Genomic DNA, 16,960 nt, shown 5'->3' on the forward strand with positions numbered 1-16,960 from the left:
TGGTGACTTCCAGTGCAATAGAGGATCCATTATGATAACCTGATGGACCAGAATAGATGTCTATTGTTTTCTGCCCAGATAAACTGGCATCTCTCAAGCCACTGTACTAAAGCTGTTAGGCCTGTCCCACATTTTCAGGACATTAAAACAACCCTGAAACCTATCTGGGGATGATGCAAATGATGATGCAACATTACAACATATATATCACAATAGTGTAATGTGATAACTTTGTCTTAATGGACAATGCCCAAGAACAGTGGCAATACTTGATCTAGCCTCCAGTACATAGTCCCTACCTGTTTGTTGTGCTCCTGGATTTAGTGGCTCCTTAACTCAAGGCACTTGACAGTGCAGCACATGGCTTCTACTCTGTAGCAAGGTGCCTGGGTGCAGCAGGACTGTAGTGAAAATTCTTCGGCATCTATGTAACACCAACAGACCCTGATTGGTGGCGGGCGGGGTCAAACCTGGGACCCATGAAGCTTAATGCATGAGCCAAAAGCCACCTGGCCGTTAGCCAGGGCTGTAGCAGACTCATTCATCTCTAAGTAGTCTTGGTACCATTTAGAGGGGACAGAACACCATACCCAGGAGGTGTGTGGGTTACATCTACAGATGTTTTTACATCACACTTTTATTTGTGACATGACTAGTAAAAGGAGTGCAGTAGCCCCTGCATTTTACACTGTTCCCACATTTCTGGCTGGTAAGGTTGGACGCTGGTGTTGTCTGTAGGTTTCAGAGTTAACAGGGTGGGCAGAGGTGGATTCTAGGCTTTCCTTCTCAAAGGGAGAAAGGTTCTGAGTCACGGGCTGACTCCTCCCGCTTCACTGCATAGACAGGCACCAACCCAGCCTAGAAAAAGGCCCTGTGAGCTCATAGCGAAGCACAGCCAGGACGCTTCACGGACCGCGGAGAAGGGAAGGAAAGTGTGATTGAGCAAAGCCCCCACCCCCATGCGGGCGGCCGGGATTAGAACCCCGGTCTACGAGGGTACCAGGCGGCCACTCTAACCACTGCGACACGCTGGCACAGTTCGGGAGTCTGTTCCCCTCCCCCCGAATTTCCCAACACATCCCGCACAGCGCTCCCCGCTAGGTTTGGACCAGCAGCCCGCGCGCCGGGGAACGTGCTGATGCCTGCCACAGCGACACGCCAGCGCCCTCGGAGGCGTTGCGAGGTGGAACGGAAGTGAGGAAAGGGAGAGAGACGGTCGACTTCCGGTTCCGCCAGGCGCTGCCGCCGGCTTCTTGAGGGTGCTCCGCTCCCTGCGTCCTACCCCGTGCGGCGACCTGAGCGGAGCAGGATGAGCTTCGAGCACCGCAGGGACTGGAGCCGCGGAGGAGGAGGGGGCCCCCGGCCTTCCTCCTCCTCCGCGGGGGGACCCGAAGGCCGCGGGGGCCGGGGCCGGCATCCCAGCCACCTCAAGGGCCGCGACATCGGGCTGTGGTACGCGCGGAAGCAGGGCCAGAAAAGCAAAGAGCCTGACAGGCAGCAGGTAACGGCCGCGGCGCGTATCCGGCGCCTCTTGTCCGCCTCCTGGGCCCGGGGCTCAGCCCCCGCTGCCCCCCCCCCGGCTCCCCCTCTTCTCCCCCTGTCCCTCGCCCTTCCCCGCTGGACGGGCCGCCAGCCCCTGGCACGGTCCCCAGGCCCTGGGACGTTTCCCTGGCAGCGGGTGGGTGCAAAGCCCGGGTTCTGCTGCGCTGGACCCTGGGCCCATGGTCGGCTACTGTTGTGTGGTCTGTCGCTCTCTCCATGCACGTGCACACCCCCAACTTATTTGTCCCCCCCAGGGGGGGAGGGGCGCATGATGGTCTTAGCCACGGAGCCGGATAACTACTACCGTCAAATCCGCCCCGGTACCAGACTACGTGCATAAAGAAAGCTACCTAGGGTGCAGGACAGGAGACCGCTAGTAGGCTGTGCCGCTTGGGCTGTGGTCAGGCATGCAAATTTTAGCCAAGATTGTGAGAAACAAAACTTTGCTCTGAAGACAAGTGCTATGAAATGTTTGGGCATGCAGAGTAGACAGGATGTTAGTTTTTAAGGTTTTGCTCAAAAAACAACAACAAACAAAAGAACCCCACCCAACCTGCCCTACTACAGTAATCTGTAGAGAACACAACCCAGTTTAACGATGACATGCTGTATTGATAGGTTTCAGAGGGGTAGCTGTGTTAGGGCATGGCTACATTTGCAGATGTAGAGCGCTGTGAGTTAAACCCGCGTTCATAGAGCGCAGTAGGGAAAGCGCTGCAGTCTGTTGACACTGACAGCTGCAAGCACACTGGCATGGCCACATTTGCGGCACTTGCAGCGGCATTGGGAGCGGTGTATTATGGGCAGGTATCCCACAGAGCACCTCTTCCCATTCTGGTGCTGTGGCTTGTGGGAAGGGGGCGGGGAGTTCAGGGCATTCTGGGTCCTCTCCCAACGCCCCGTGATGCATCGGTTCACATCCCAGCAATCCTTGTGCTTCCATCCACATTTGGCACCATCTTTCAACGTTTTTTGTACTGCGCACTCTGTCTTCCCTTTCGGTCTGCGGGAATGGAGCCCGAACTGCTGAGGACTATGCTGATGAGTCTCGCCAGCACATCACTTTGGCAGTCGAGTTATTCCTTATGATCCAAAGTGACAGTGAGGGCTCAGACGATGATATCAACTCGAGTAGTGCATGTGATGCGAGTTTGCTTGTGGCATTCACGGACATGCTCACCACCTTGAAACGCCGTTTTTGGGCTCGGGGAAACAAGCACTGAGTGGTGGGATCACATCGTCATGCAAGTCTGGGATGACGAGCAGTGGCTGCAGAACTTTAGGATGAGAAAAGCTCACCCCCACCCTGCTGCACAAGGACACAAGACTGAGAGCTGCCCTGATGGTGGAGAAGCTGGCAACTCCAGACAGCTACCAATCGGTCCCTAACCAGTTTGGAGCGGGGAAGTCAACCGTTGGAATCGTGTTGATGCAAGTTTACAGGGCCATTAATTGCATCCTGCTCAGAAGACCCATGACTCTGGGTAATGTGCATGACATTGTGGCTGGCTTTGCACAAATGGGTTTCTGTAATTGTAGAGGGGCAATAGGTGGGACGCATATTCCAATTCTGGCACCAGCTCACGTAGCCTCCAAGTATGTTAATCGGAAGGGGTATTTCTCGATGGTTCTCCAGGTGCTTGTGGATCACCGTGGGCATTTCATTGACATTAACACAGGCTGGCCCGGAAAGGTGCATGATGCACACATCTTTCGGAACACTGGCCTGTTCAGGAAGCTGCAAGCCAGGACTTTTTTCCCAGACCAGAAGATCACCGTAGGGAATTCAAAAAGCCCATTGTGATCCTTGGAGACCCCGCTTACCCTTTAATCCCGTGGCTCATGAAACCCCACGCAGGGAGTCTTGACAGCAGCAAGGAGTGGTTCAACAACAGGCTGAGCCGATGCAGAATGACTGTGTGCTTTTGGCCATCTAAAGGGCCGCTGGTGCTCTCTGTAGGAGAAGCAGGACCTGGCCGATGACAGCATCCCTGCAGTTATATCCACATGGTGTACCCTCCGTAACGTTTGTGACAGAAAGGGTGGAAGATTCGCTCAGGTATGGAACTCGGAGGTTCAACACCTGGAGGCTGAATTTGAACAGCCAGAGAGCATTGCTATTAGAGGGGCCCAGTGTGGGGCTGCAAGGATTAGGGATTCCTTGAGGGAGCAATTTGAAGCTGAAAGCCACCAGTAATGTCTGATGCCCTGCACGGGAGTGAGGTGCAGTGGTTCCAATGTTAGTAGGAATCTGTGTTTGCTATACTGACTTGCAGTGTCTGTTTCTTTCCTGGGCTAAGGTATCTTTTACTTTATGCAGTAATAAAGAATGTTTTCAAAGCCAAAAAATCCATTTATTTAAAAGAAAATTATTTTATTGAAAAGAGACACAACTGCTTGGGAAACAAAAAGGGCAAGGGGGTGTGGAATGGTACAATCACCGATTTGCATATGTCCTGTCTGGAGTGCTGTGCAATGAGTGCTGCACTTCAGGATGGCTATACTGCATGGTGATGGGGGTTGAGCACAGTGGGTAAGGGTCATAGTTTTCAGGGCTGGGTGGTGAAGCTACAGGTGTTGGAGGCAGGTGTTGGTGGTGGTAAGAACCCGGATGTTGGGGAAAGTGGGTTGGAGGTGACATAGGGGCATAAAGGAAAGAATTTTGGGATAAGGGGGGTTTGGGGGGGTGGTAGTGCTCTGCCTGTATTGCTACGAGCGCCTGTGTCGAGTCCGCTTGGTGCTCCATGATGCTTAGCAGCCGCTCCGTGCTTTGGTGCCGGTGATCCACATTCTGCTGGCGGACCCTCCTTTCACTCTCCTGCACTTTTTGATTTTCATTACTTGAATGCTTAATTACTTCATGCAACATGTCTTCCTTGCTTCTACGTGGCCTCTTTCTGATTCAAGGTTGCATCTATAAAGGCAAAATGCAACACTTAACAAATGCAGCATTGTTCATACCAGACAGAGCAATGATTCCCCCGTACTTAAGGGCAAGCACAGTCTACACAATAGCATAATTTGCCCGTCCCAAAGCGAGCGCACATGACCCACAGGAGCCCCAAAATGGTGAGTAAGCACAGGGTCAAGCGTGACTGATTGTTTCACAGCTGTACTTTCCTCTGGGTTTCTGTGCCTTGAGGAGAGCCAACCGCAGCAGGGGCCCCCTTTACTGAACACCGTCCCCACATTTTCCACAGGAGTTCGTCCTGGAAGATAGCTCACTGCTGAAGGTGACCTGGGAAGCAAGGGAGGGTCTTCTACTGCAATGCGGCTTCCGCCCTGGCCCATACGCAGCTTGCCTGTATGCAGCAATGGTTCCCCCGCCCCTCATGGCACAGTGGCATGAACAAGTTAGCCTGACTGGGACAAGGACCACAGTGGCTCTCTCGAGAAACCTGCGCAAGCACATTGCTCAATTTCTGGATGAGGCCTTTGAAGAGATCACTGAGGCCGATTACTACGATGTGAGAGAGCACGTCATCGCCCTATTCCGCATCTAGACATGCATGCAGCCCAAACCCTCCTCGCCCCAAGAGCCGCACGAATAACTTCCTTCCCAAAATAAAAGCCGCTTACCGGGAACCTCCTCTAGTGTTTGTCCTTTACCAAGCACCGGCCGCTGCGACTGGCTACCTTCCTCCTGGCTTGAGAACAGCTCCTGGCTGCATGCATCTCGGGATTCCGGGGCATCTTCCTCCGTCTCAGCACCCTCGCTCCTGCTTTGCTGCTGCTCCTCCTGCCTTGTTGCACTGGGCTCTGAAGTGTCCATCGTGGTCCTCAGAGTGGAGGTGGGGTCGCCCCCAAGTATTGCGTCCAGCTCTTTGTAGAAACGGCAGGTCGCGGGGGCAGCACTGGAGCAGCGGTTTGCCTTGCGGGGTTTGTGGTATGCATTCCGCAGCTCCTTCGCTTTAATCCTGCACTGCAGTGCATCCCAGTCATTGCCCCTTTCCATCATGTCCCTTGATACCTGCCTGAAGGTATAGTAATTCCTACAGGTGGAGTGCAGCTGGGACTGGACAGCTTCCTCCCCTGAAACACTGATGAGATCTAGCAACTTGCCATTGCTCCATACTGGGGCTCGCCTGGCGCGTGGAGGCATGTTCACCTGGAAAGGTTCGCTGAGAGCACTCCATGCCCGGCTGAGCAAACAAGAAGAGATTTTTCAAAATTCCCAGAGAATTTAAAGGGCGGGTCTGACGGTTGGTCAGCTGAGGGCAGGGCAGTAGAGTTCAAAGTGATGACCAGAGTGGCTAGCACAGGCATTGTGGGACACTTCTGGAGGCTGATCAGAGCGCACTATAGGACCAGGACGTCCACACTGGCGCCGCGGCACTCCAGCGGGGACGCAGCAAACGTTATTCCACTCGCCAAGGTGGAGTACCAGCAGCGCTGTAGCCAGAGTCAGAGCGCTCTACATGCCTTGCCAGTGTAAATGGGTAGTGAGCTAGTGTGCCCGGGGCTCCTTTATTGCGCTATAACTCGCAAGTGCAGCCAAGGCCTTAGTCTGTATCAGCAAAAACAACAAGGAGTCCTTGTGGCACCTTAGAGATTAACAAATTTATTTGGGTATAAGCTTTCATGGGCTATAACCTTCATCAGATGCATAGAGTGGAAAATACAGTAGGCAGATATAAATATATACCACGTGAAAAGATGGGAGTTGCCTTACCAAGTGGGGGGTCAGTCCTAACAAGGCCAATTCAATTAGGGTATATGTGGCCCATTCCCAGCAGTTGACGAGCAGGTGTGAGTGTCAACAGAGGGAAAATTATTTTTTTTGTAGTGACCTAGCCACTCCCAGTCTTTATTCAAGCCTAATTTGATGGTGTCAAGTTTGCAAATTAATTCCAGTTCTGCAGTTTCTCATTGAAATCTGTTTTTGAAGTTTTTTTGGCTGAAGAATGGCCACTTTTAAGTCTGTTATTGAGTATCTGGGGAGATTGAAGTGCTCTCCTGCTGGTTTTGAATGTTACAATTCTTGATGTCTGATTTGTGTCCTTTTATTCTTTTGCGTAGAGACTGTCCGGTTTGTTCAATGTACGTGGCAGAGGGGCATTGCTAGTACATGATGGCATATATCACATTGGTAGATGTGCAGGTGAACGAGCCCCTGATGGTGTGGCTGATGTGGTTAGGTCCTATGATGGTGTCCCTTGGATAGATATGTGGACTGTGTTGGCAGTGGAGTTTGTTGCAGGGATTGGTTCCTGGGTTAGTGTTTCTGTTGTGTGATGTGTAGTTGCTGGTTAGTTTGCTTCAGGTTAAGGGGCTGTCTGATGTGTAGTTGCTGTCTGTCTGTTTGCTTCAGGTTGAGGGCCTGTCCTGTCTCCCAAGGTCTATGAAAGTGAGGGATCATCCTTCAGGATAGATTGTAGATCCTTGATGATGTGCTGGAGAGGTTTTAGTTGGGGGCTGAAGGTGATGGTTAATAGCGTTCTGTTACTTTCTTTGTTGGGCCTGTCCTGGAGTAGGTGACTTCTGGGTACCCTTCTGGCTCTGTCAATCTGTTTCTTCACTTCTCCAGGTGGGTATTGTAGTTTTAAGAACGCTTGATAGATATCCTGTTTGTGTGAGGGATTGGAGCAAATGCGGTTGTCTCTTAGGGCTTGGCTGTAGACAATGGATCATGTGATGTTGTCTGGATGAAAGCTGGAGGCATATAGGTAAGTATAGCGGTCAGTAGGTTTCTGGTATAGAATGGTGTTTATGTGACCATCACTTATTTGCACAGTAGTGTTCAGGAAGTGCATCTCTTGTGTGGACTGGTCCAGGCTGAGGTTGATGGTGGGATGGAAATTGTTGAGGTCCTGGTGGACTTCCTCAAGGGCCTCCCTCCCATGGGTCCAGATGATGAAGATGTCATCAATGTAGTGCAAATAGAATAGGGGCGCTAGGGGACAAGAGCTAAGGAAGCGTTGCTCTAAGTCAGCCATAAAAATGTTGATATACTGTGGGGCCATGAGGGTACCCATTGCAGTGCCGCTGACTTGAAGGTATAAATCGTCCCCAAATCTGAAATAGTTGTGGGTGAGGACAAAGTCACAAAGCTCACCCACCAGGTCTGCCGTGACGTTATCCGGGATACTGTTCCTGACGGCTTGTTGTCCATCTCTGTGTGGAATGTTGGTGTAGAGAGCTTCTATATCTATAGTGTAGACTGTGGATGTAAAAGTCTACATTTCACCTAATCAGGTGTTTCTGGAAGATCACCAATGGATTGTAATTTCCTCAGGAAGTCAGTGGTGTCTCGAAGATAGCTGGGAGTGCTGTAGCATAGGGCCTGAGGAGAGAGTCCACATAGCCAGACAATCGTGCAGTCAGGATGCAAGTGCCTGAGATGATGAGGAGTCCAGGATTCCCAGGTTTATGGATCTTGGGTGGCAGAACCCTGAACAGGGGTATTCTAGGGGTGTATCTGTGTAGATTTGTTCCTGTGCTGCCTCAGGGAGTTTCTTGAGCAGATGGTGCAGTTTCTTTTGGTACCCCTCAGTGGGATCAGAGGGTAATGCCCTGTAGAATGTGGTGTCAGAGAGTTGCCTAGGCTTCACGCTGTGTCTTATCCCTCTTTCAGCTATCCTTTCCAGAGCAAGCAAGCTCCAGAAAATGGTAAAGGAAGTACCCCTGTGTCTGAAAAGCTAAATGGTTAAAAGCAGGTAGCCTGGGAGAACGCTGTTCATGTTTGTGCTATTCCTCATCCCTGTTTTTAAAACTCCCCTGCAGAAAAGGGGGATCACTTTTTGCTTCTCTAGCAGTGACATAAGAGCTGTAGTGGGAAAAGTGAGGATTCTCAGGGGTTGTGTTTTTTCCGCTATGGGAAGTATTGCATGCAACAGTACAGGTATTTCTAATAGCATTTCTCTGTGGTATCTGTACACCTCCACAGGTGCAGAGAAGATAGGAGGCACAGAATGTAGAGGAAGAGAGAGAGAGATTCTTTTTAAAAAGCAACGAAAAATTTATTATTTTGGTTCTGTAATTAATAGCTAAACATCGAAAAGTCCTAAATACGTCAAAGCTTGTCTTAACCTGTTAAAATGGTCAGAAAAAAGTCTCCTTGGTGGCTATTAACAGGATTCACTGTAAGTAGGGGGTTTTGGTATGTCGAGGTGACTAAAAAGATTAGCATTCTAGGAGTGAGAATGTGATGTCTCAGTTTCTTAAACTTGGTTCTCCTTACATCTGTAATGCAAAGAATACCACTTAAAAAATCCTCCTTACAAATAATAATTTGTGCATGACTGACTGCAAGTATATAGATAAGTCAAAATCTGTGTGGTTGCTAAAATGTCTTGTAGGGCATGATGGAAAAGACCCACTCACCACCTACATTGTGGATAAACAAGTTTAATTTTGTAGTCCCATAAATTATACTACTGTTACAATTGCAGGAAAATGGAAAAACATTTTTGTGGTTAAACCAAGCCTGCAAATAAATTTTGAACATGACTATATGCTCTTAAACACTGGTGGAAAAGCTGTTTTTCTTTCCTCAAATTAGAGAGCTGTGGTGCGTATGGATGAACGCAGGGAAGAACAGATTGTTCAGTTGCTGAATACTGTCCAGACTAGAAATGAAAAAGAACAAGAATCTGTGTCATGGTGGTCCGGTGAGGAAGAAGGGTAAAAAATCAATCGCTTATGCTATGGGTTTCTTTTTTAGAAAATGGTGGCAAAAGATTTCGGTAGTAACTGCTAAAGTTAAAGGTGGTGTCATCATGTGGGTTAGATTAAATAAATAAAATTTTATAAATGCTGATTTTTTTTTAAGTAGTAACACATGAAGGAAATAATTAGTTTGAATTAAAATTGTTTTCAAACAATTTTCTAGGTTATGCTTGAGTTTTGGGTTTGAAATTTTTACCCACAACAGAAGACTAAATGTACTAACCATAAATAAGCCAATAGGCGAGAACCTTAATTTTTCGTTTTTATTTTGTTTACCTGGGCATTTATAAGTGTTTGTTACAAAAATTAAATGGTTGAAAATTGGTGCAAAAAATTAACTTCGGTTTTCTGGATAAATATCTGGTTTAGTGTTTGGGGGGACAGGAAGAAGCAACAAATAGTGGAAAAGATAAGAATATTGAAAGTAAAAGCAGTGTAATGCTGTGGTTTATTTAATGAACTGAATATCAACAGGATGTACACATATGCACACCTATGTGTCTGTGTGTATCTTCCGCAACATGGCCTTACTTAGTCTTGCATTTACACGTGGACTAATTTTAATATAACATAAACACATCTACCTAATGTAATGGATTGGATTTTCTTAAAGTAACTGGTATTTTCATGTACTTGTGAATTTGGGTGAAAATCAGTAAAAAATGAATAATAGTTCTTGTAAAATGTGGGAAAATTTGGACAAAAAATATCAAAGGGCCATACTAATAGGAAATATTGGGGGTAGAAGGTGGAGGAAGAGGGGGTATCTTCACCCAGCGAGTTCCACAGATTTTTACCTCTTTTTCATACCCAGCTGCTGGGAGGGAGGGGGCAGGATGCTGGACTTCCAAGGATGCTTGTGAACTCCATTTTTTGATACAGTTTCTCTCTGGTCTTATGCTAGCAAACTTTATAGCTGTAATTCACCATTAGTGGCAACAACTGTAGAAGCTGTAGTGTAGAGAAGACTCTTCTTTGCCACTGTAGTATTTATTCCTACTCAGTTTAGATGTAATAAGAATTCCTGACTCTCTTTACACTGCAGCTTGGATATTTTAAGAGTGTATTAAGTCCCTAAAGCCAGATTTTTAAGTGTGTTTTGGTGCCAAAACTACCTTTGAAATCAATGAGAGTTAGGTGTCTAAATACCTTTGGCCTGGCATACTCTTAAAACATCAAAGTTAATCTTGAGCATCAGACTGTGGCTAGTAAGTATGTGATAAATGTTGAGGCTCCCCTTGCTGTTGGAAGGGAAGAGTGCTCTCTTTCCCACCCCAAAGATTGTTGGGGAATGGGTGTGGTTCTGAAATTGTCTCTGCACCCCAAATGCCAGAGTACTATCTTACTCTGTTCTTCCCAGGCCTCCATTTTTTGAGTTCTCCTCCTGAATAGGTTCAGCCTCAGTTAATGTTTTCTAAGCTGAAGTGAAATAGGCACACTTCTTGACAATTTCATTTCTACAGACAGGATTCTCAATAGCAGTAATGAAACAAACCACCAGAATCTTGTTAATTTCACTCTGCCACAAGAAAAAAGTTATGGTCCTGTTCTTCCAGTCATATCCAATTATGAGAGGGGGCAATGAGAATAGTTAAGGCAGTAGTTCTGTCTGCAGACTCAGACACCATTACATTGGTTTACAGTCGGTATTCTCTGCTACATAAGTAGGAGAAACCTATTTTAGATACAGACTTAAAGGGACACAAGGTAACAATCCTATGTTGTAAACAAAAAGTCTATTACTTGTATTGTAATAAAACAGACACCATCTACTTAGCAGTCACTCTTCTATCTGAATTTTTTTACTTGCTACTGTGATAAATTTTATGCATTTGACAGCAATTTGTATCTAGTTTTCCACAGCTCGTATGGATCTTTTGCATTGTAATGGGGATAAAAAAAATTTTGAAGGAGGAAAAAGTGAATTGTAGAGCCACAAAAATTGTCAGAGTGCTGGCAAGCATAGTACCTGAAATAAATTTTAACTAACTTCAAAAAATTGACTATATCTCAAATTGGCAGTATTTTTAATACCAAAGATTAGTAAAATTGAGAGCTTTAAAAATCCTATTTACTTGTCACTATACTCTTATACCTCTTTTGCATTTCTCTCAGCTTGAATAAGGAAACTCAAAGCCTTTATTTGTGTTTAGTCAGTTTCACTTGCAGATGGCTTGTATGGCAGTGATTGGTTTCAAACACTGCAGTGGAATAGTTTGTTAAACTGTTTGAAAAAATATATAATTTTAATTATGGTAATACTGTATGTCTATTGGTATATGTAAAAACAACTTTACCAAATTATATTCTAGGACAATTTAAATTTGTACGTATCTTAAATTTTGCAGACATTTATAACGTCCCCATGCTCACCAGGGAAACTTTTGTACTTACCTCTGCTGAGTGGACTTTTTCAAGCTATGCCTGAGTTGATATGTGGAAATTGCATTATAATCAAATCTTTGTTTCTGATATAGTCCAGAGGTACCTGTAGAGAAACCAACCTTGGCGAAGACTTCTGTAAAGCAGAGACCAATTTTGGAGAAAACATTCGTAGATCGAGATTCAGAATATCTCTTTCAAGAAAATGAGCCAGATATTGATTTGAATGAGAAATTTAGAGAAGAGTTAAGAAAGAAGAAATTTGATCCTAGATACATTGAAATGCAGGTACTAGATAACGGTTAACTAGAAGCCACAACTTATGCTAATGTTTTTATTTATAATAGTTTTTTATTTTTATAAGCAAAAACTAGTTACCTTTTATACCCTTGTTAATGGAAAAGTGTCATCATGAAAATCTGTTTAGTGTCACTTACGTGAAAATACTTTTTTTGATACTGTCATAATGTTCCTTTATCCAATTTATCAGCTGTCCACCACTTCAATAAACACTTGTACATGGAAATTACCAATAGTATAACATTTGGAAAATATTAACACTCCTGTGACTACTTCTGAACATAAAAATTTATTTTGTATAATATTTTTCATATGAATTTCATCCTCAAATGCTAACATCTGAATGCAAGGCAGTGGACAGCATGATATGATTTATTTTTAAGTGAATGAATTAGATAATTCATCCATAATACCAGTAATCCACCTTTAGACCAGTTTTTGGCCTAGAAATCATTCTGGTTGCTCTGGTGGTGGTGAAAGAACCAACAATGTTGATGTGGACATACCAGTTGCTTTTGACACAGTTTATCATAAGGTGATGCTGATCTGCCTTCAAGATCTTATGTAGGAGGATGGACTCATATCAGCTAATTTCAATTATTCCTTTCTGGCCGAATCCAGAAGGTCATAATATGACTCTCAGGCAGGTGGGCAAACTTTTTGGCCTGAGGGCCACATCGGGGAATATAGATTCATAGATACTAAGGTCAGAAGGGACCATTATGATCATCTAGTCTGACCTTCTGCACAACACAGGCCACAGAATCTCACCCACCCACTCCTGAAAAACTCACCTATGTCTGAGCTATTGAAGTCCTCAAATCGTGGTTTAAAGACTTCAAATACAGAGAATCCTCCAGCAAGTGCTACAGAGGAAGGCAAAAAACCTCCAGGGCCTCTTCCAATCTGCCCTGGAGGAAAATTCCTTCCCGACCCCAAATATGGCGATCAGCTAAACCCTGAGCATATGGGCAAGGTTCACCAGCCAGATACTACAGAAAATTCTTCCCTGGGTAACTCAGATCCCATCCCATCACAGGCCATTAGGCCTATTTACCATGAATATTTAAAGATCAGTTAATTACCAAAATCATGTTATCCTATCATACCATCTCCTCCATAAACTTATCAAGTTTAATCTTAAAGCCAGATAGATCTTTTGCCCCCACTGCTTCCCTTGGAAGGCTATTCCAAAACTTCACTCCTCTGATGGTTAGAAACCTTTGTCTAATTTCAAGTCTAAACTTCCTGGTGACCAGTTTATATCCATTTGTTCTTGTGTCCACACTGGTACTGAGCTTAAATAATTCCTCTCCCTCTCTGGAATTTGTCGCTCTGATATGTTTATAGAGAGCAATCATATCTCCCCTCAGCCTTCTTTTAGTTAGGCTAAATAAGCCAAGCTCCTTGAGTCTCCTTTCATGAGACAGGTTTTCCATTCCTCGGATCATCCTAGTAGCCCTTCTGTGTACCTGTTCCAGTTTGAATTCATCCTTCTTAAACATGGGAGACCAAAACTGCACACAGTATTCCAGGTGAGGTCTCACCAGTGCCTTGTATAACGGTACTAAAACCTCCTTATCCCTACTGGAAATACCTCTTCTGATGCATCCCAAGACCGCATTAGCTTTTTTCACAGCCATATTACATTGGCGGCTCATAGTCATCCTATGATCAACCAATACTCCAAGGTCCTTCTCCTCGTCTGTTACTTCTAATTGATGCGTCCCCAGCTTATAACTAAAATTCTTGTTATTAATCCCTAAATGCACGACCTTACACTTCTCACTATTAAATTTCATCCTATTACTATTACTCCAGTTTACAAGGTCATCCAGATCCTCCTGTATGATATCCTGGTCCTTCTCTAAATTGGCAATACCTCCCAGCTTTGTATCATCTGCAAACTTTATTAACACACTCCCACTTTTTGTGCCGAGGTCAGTAATAAAAAGATTAAATAAGATTGGTCCCAAAACTGATCCTTGAGGAACTCCACTGGTAACCTCCCTCCAGCCTGACAGTTCACCTTTCAGTAGGACCCGTTGTAGTCTCCCCTTTAACCAATTCCTTATCCACCTTTCAGTGTTCATATTGGTCCCCATCTTTTCCAATTTAACTAATAATTCCCCATATGGCACAGTATCAAACACCTTACTGAAACAGAAATTGTAAGGTAGGCCATGAATGCTCACAAAACTGGGGTTGGGGTGCGGGAGGGGTGAAGGCTCTGGTTAGGGGTCTGGGCTCTGGGGTGGGGCTGGGGATGAGAGGTTTGGAGAGCGGGAGGGGAATCAGGGCAGGGGGTTTGGGCATGAGGAGAGGTTCAGGGGTGCAGATTCCGAGCAGCGCTTATCGCAAGCGGCTCCCAGAAGCAGTGGCATGTTCCTTCTCCGGCTCCTACTCAGAGGCATGGCCAGGTGGCTCTGCACACTGCCCAGTCTGCAGGCGCTGCCCCTGAAGCTCCCATTGGAGAGCTGGAGGGGGCCATTGGAGCACGTAGAAGCTGGAGCAGGGCCATGCTGTGGCAGGAGCCGCTTGGTGCAGACCCTGACCCAGCGCCCCAGCCGGAGCACTGGAGTGGGCCTGAGCCACGTGCTGGAGCGCCGGAGTGGGGCTGAGCTGCGTGGTGCAGCCCCGGACCCAGCGCCCTGGCTGGAGCGGGGCAAAATCCAGACCCTTTCCTCAGCAGGAGCTCGTGGGCCAGCTTAAAACAGCTCGCAGGCCGTAGTTTGCCCACTCCTGCTCTAAGGCCACAATCTTGCAAATGCTTACACACATACCTAAGTATGTGAATAGTCTCGCTGACTTCAATGGGACTACATACAAACTTAGAGTTAAGCATACACATAAGTGTTTGCAGGACCTAGGACTAAGCATGTACAACTTGTTATACAAGTAAGTTATCTTTTTTCAGATTAAACGTTTGTTGATCATAAACAAAACTGATTGTATTTTTTACCTCCAAAGCATAAGTGTATTTTAAAAATGAATATAACTTTGTTTTTTCCCCCAGAGATTCCGAGAGAAACTTCCTTCCTATGGGATAAGAAGGGTAAATGTGTTTATTTTTACTTTGAAATCCAGTGCACCTCTGCTATTTTGTTATAAATATAGAAAAATAAGGGTTTGTAATTCAGACGAAAAATATGATTACTGGACCCAGATTTATAACAGAAGGCCTCTGGTTTGAAATATTTTTTAGAGGAAATGTAAAGAATCTTACCACCTTCTAAAGACATCAGAACATGTGAGGCTTCATAATTACAGCTAATTTCTTTCCAGAAAAGATTTTGAGCACATTGACGTGCAATGTAGGGAAGATCACTCTACTTATGTTGAACCATACAGTTTTACAGCTAGGCAGCAGTCTCCATGGAAACCAGGAATGAGCACCAAGTATATTTAAAATACTATATAGCTTTTTCATCCTTCACTTTGCAGATTTAACTTTTAAAATGTTACATGCTGTTTGAAACTAAGGTGACTAATTGCCGTGCTTACTTGTAATTTTAATAAACATTTTATTTACTGTATTATATCTAAAATTGCCAGGTGTGGCTATTTTTATTGCTGGTCATGGTATGTATGTGAGACTTATGATTGAACATTGATTAAAATTTGTCTTTATTCCATTTTAGTCTCTAGATCACACAATTGTGGCTGCATGCTGTTTTATGCTACCTACGTGCAATGAGTGAATTATGGACCATTTTAGCCAAAGGGGGTTATTTTCATCTTAGGTTAAATAACTTGTATGTTACATATCAAGGTGAAAGTACTCCATGTGCTTTCTTTTGTAGGTTTGTTAGACCTTTAATGGACAGTATAACTTGTACTGTAAATGGACACTTTCAGGTCCATTTTGGTCCCTGATTTTAGTTGTCTCTTTCAAAAAAGGACAAAATCTAAGAAACAAATAGTTCCATTGCTCTTCCGATTCCAGTAACCTTTTTGTGGGGTTTTAAACATTCCCTTGCTGTGATTGCAGCACAAACACTGAAACATTGTGCTGAAATATGTGAGATGGAAAGTGCTGCTGAATACTATCGAGAAACAGACCAGTCTCTTTTCAGTGACTGAGCTGAACGAAATACAAAAGCCAAACAAACAGGAAAAGTGAAAAGTTAAGCTTTCATTTTCAATTATCTAGGGCTAGCTATATTTTCAAAGGGGTCTCAAACCCTGTTTGTTCATAAACCAAAGTTCTGGACTGTTCATTGTGCAACCCTATTTTCATAAATGATAGTATTCATTCTGTATACACAAGTAATTTGTGCATGGCCTTAGTCATATATTTAAAGTGCATGGCACACTTTGAACCTCTGGCCCTAAACTGTTAATAAAATGTGTGTCTAAATGTGTCCCTTTAAAGTACTGTGGCTTGTTCTTTTAAATTGAATTCAAAAGAATAGGGAATTATACAGTTTAAAAAGACTATTTGTCAACATAACATTATATTTTCCTTTTAAAATAGGAACTGATAACTATGATCAATAATAATCAGGTGACTGTGATAAGTGGTGAGACTGGTTGTGGAAAGACGACACAAGTTACTCAGTTCATTCTGGATGACTGTATAGAGAGAGGGAAAGGATCTGCTTGCAGGATTGTATGTACCCAACCTAGGAGGATCAGTGCTATCTCAGTAAGTGCAGTGCTGAAGAATTAATTGTTTCTTTGAATATTAATTTCCTTTTGCAATAGAGAAATTGTGGACAAATTATTTACTACTTGTATTGCAGTACTGCCCAAAGTTCCTAATCAGAACCAGGCCTCATTTTGCAATGCACTGTACAAGCATATAGGATGTGTCATTCCCTCAAAGAGTTTACAATTTTAAATTCCCAATTCTGCTAATAGTTGCACCCATAATTAATGTATTTGAGTCATGTTGAAGCATCTATCAAGTATGTATGTGCAGGATTGGAGTTCAGTGTTGCTCTTCTGAAGGAAGCAGCATTGAAGCTGAACTCTTCGGCAGGTCTGTGCAACCTGCAAGGGTAGTGGAAGTTCACCCAGAACTTACCTATAGACCTTTGTGGATCTTATTAATTGGGTATCCTGC

The 16,960-nt window shown here is 44.8% G+C and overlaps 1 protein-coding gene across 2 annotated transcripts in view; it reads left to right on the forward strand.

The window, feature by feature from the left end:
- The first annotated feature begins 1,204 nt into the window (after nucleotides 1-1,204).
- Nucleotides 1,205-16,960, forward strand: part of DHX36 (DEAH-box helicase 36) — a 41,828-nt gene continuing 26,072 nt past the window's right edge. The window contains exons 1-5 of one of the 2 annotated variants that reach the window (XM_048863585.2): nucleotides 1,205-1,501; nucleotides 9,044-9,165; nucleotides 11,688-11,880; nucleotides 14,909-14,947; nucleotides 16,370-16,540. In XM_048863585.2, the coding sequence (XP_048719542.2) occupies nucleotides 1,310-1,501; nucleotides 9,044-9,165; nucleotides 11,688-11,880; nucleotides 14,909-14,947; nucleotides 16,370-16,540 (717 nt within the window). In that variant the 5' untranslated portion in view covers nucleotides 1,205-1,309. Of the gene's footprint in view, nucleotides 1,502-9,043; nucleotides 9,166-11,687; nucleotides 11,881-14,908; nucleotides 14,948-16,369; nucleotides 16,541-16,960 lie in introns of those variants that run through there. The other variant, XM_048863586.2, reaches the window with a different exon arrangement.

Source organism: Caretta caretta, chromosome 9 (genome assembly GCF_965140235.1).
Source record: "Caretta caretta isolate rCarCar2 chromosome 9, rCarCar1.hap1, whole genome shotgun sequence".
NCBI classification, from domain to species: domain Eukaryota; kingdom Metazoa; phylum Chordata; order Testudines; family Cheloniidae; genus Caretta; species Caretta caretta.